Below are 1,606 nucleotides of genomic sequence, written 5' to 3' on the forward strand. Positions count from 1 at the left end.
CCATTGTAGGAGAGGTTGTCGCATCCTTTTGGATTTTGCCGTTGATATATTTATCCAGTAGCCCTTGTCATGCCAATCGCTCTAGGAGGTCTTTTGCTACTACACATTCGTCAATTGTATGTCTGAACATCTGGTGAAATGCGCAGTGTTTGCTTTTGTCGACATATTTTCGGTCTTGATAGGTCCCAGCCCTACTGGGGGTTTTGATGATTTTGGCATGTAGGATCTCTTTGATTATATCTTCCCTCCTTGCATTGAACTGTGTGTATGAGTCAAACTTCGGTGTCAACTTAAACGGCTTTTTGTTGTCTCAAAGGTTGTTTGTTCGACCTTGCTTGTCATCGTCTCTGCGAGGTAATAGTTTTTCCAATCTTCGAGCTTCCCGTAGTTCTTCAATTTCAATTTGTCCAATCGCTTTATCCCTGAATTTTGCTAGCGTCTTTGGTTTTGTTACTACAATGGCCTTGTGAAACTTTCCAAGGCGAAGCCCGCTTTTCAAGGCATGTAAATGAACCTCGGGATTTAGATCGGAAATTTCCATCGCTGCCTTTGCAAACCTCGTCATGTAGTCTTTCAGACTTTTGTGTTGTCCTTGAGTAATTGTGCTAAGATAATCTGAGTCTCGTACATAGATTTTGGATGCTGCGAAGTTGTTTACAAATAGATCGGCAAACTCATCAAAACTAGCAATGGAACTTGCAGGCAAATTTGAAAACCAAAATAAAGCAGCTCTATTCAAAAAGGTTGGAAAGGATCGACACAAGATAGGGTCAGAGGCACCATTTAGTAACATTATGGACTCGAATGTGGTGACATGCACTTTGGGATCGCCAATCCCCTCATAAGGCTTCAATGTTGTTGAAAGTGTAAATTGGGCATTTGGAAGTTCATTATTTCTTTGAAAAACGGATTCGTTCTCCACCTTTCTGTCTTGTGAAGTGTTCCTCCCATCTTTGTGTTTTCATCATTAAGATTCTTGCGTTCCCCATTCTCCTTATCGTTATTTAGTTTAGCTGCTAGGGGTTCGGCCATTTTTTGAACCTCGACCTACAAAGCAGCGTTCATAGCCAAAAACTCCACTTAAGTTGGACGTGCTTGTGGAGCTATAGCATTGTCCGTCATGATTCAAGAAACCTTGCAAAAAGAAAAAGAAAGAAGAGTGGAAAAAGGTAGTAAAATGTGGGAACACATTTTGAAAAATAGGTCCATAGGCGCCAAATGTTCCTATCAAAAACTACCTTCTGAAGTATAGCTCGTTAACACTCGAAAGGCTCCTTCTCCAAGACCTTCAGGTGAACTGCAGCTCTTCAAAGGCCGGACTTGTGCGTTGAACCTGCAAAAAGGATTCTAACGCTCAAGTTAGTAATCGATCTTTATAAATACAATTAGAGTTCTTTTTTAAGAGTAAGTGAAAATGAATGAATCTATAATCCTATTTGCCCTGTATTTATTGTTGCACAATGGACCGTTATGTACATGTCATATCCGAAATATGTATTGGCACTTTGAAAATGCTCGGAGTCAGTTATTTTAATAGGACGAAGTATTTGAATTTAAAATTCAATTCCAAAATGTAGCATTACACATTCGAGTTATTCATGTACGG

At 39.7% G+C, this 1,606-nt stretch overlaps 1 protein-coding gene across 1 annotated transcript; it reads right to left on the reverse strand.

The window, feature by feature from the left end:
• LOC107640339 lies at positions 311 to 793 on the reverse strand. Its single transcript, XM_016343864.1, has one exon. The coding sequence runs from the start codon at positions 791 to 793 to the stop codon at positions 311 to 313; it is 483 nt and encodes a 160-aa protein (XP_016199350.1).

The sequence above is a fragment of the Arachis ipaensis genome, chromosome B05 (assembly GCF_000816755.2).
Source record: "Arachis ipaensis cultivar K30076 chromosome B05, Araip1.1, whole genome shotgun sequence".
NCBI lineage: Eukaryota > Viridiplantae > Streptophyta > Magnoliopsida > Fabales > Fabaceae > Arachis > Arachis ipaensis.

Coding starts and splice junctions, on each gene's coding strand:
- LOC107640339 (XM_016343864.1), bottom strand. CDS start 793: ATGTTACTAAATGGTGCCTCTGACCCTATCTTGTGTCGATCCTTTCCA.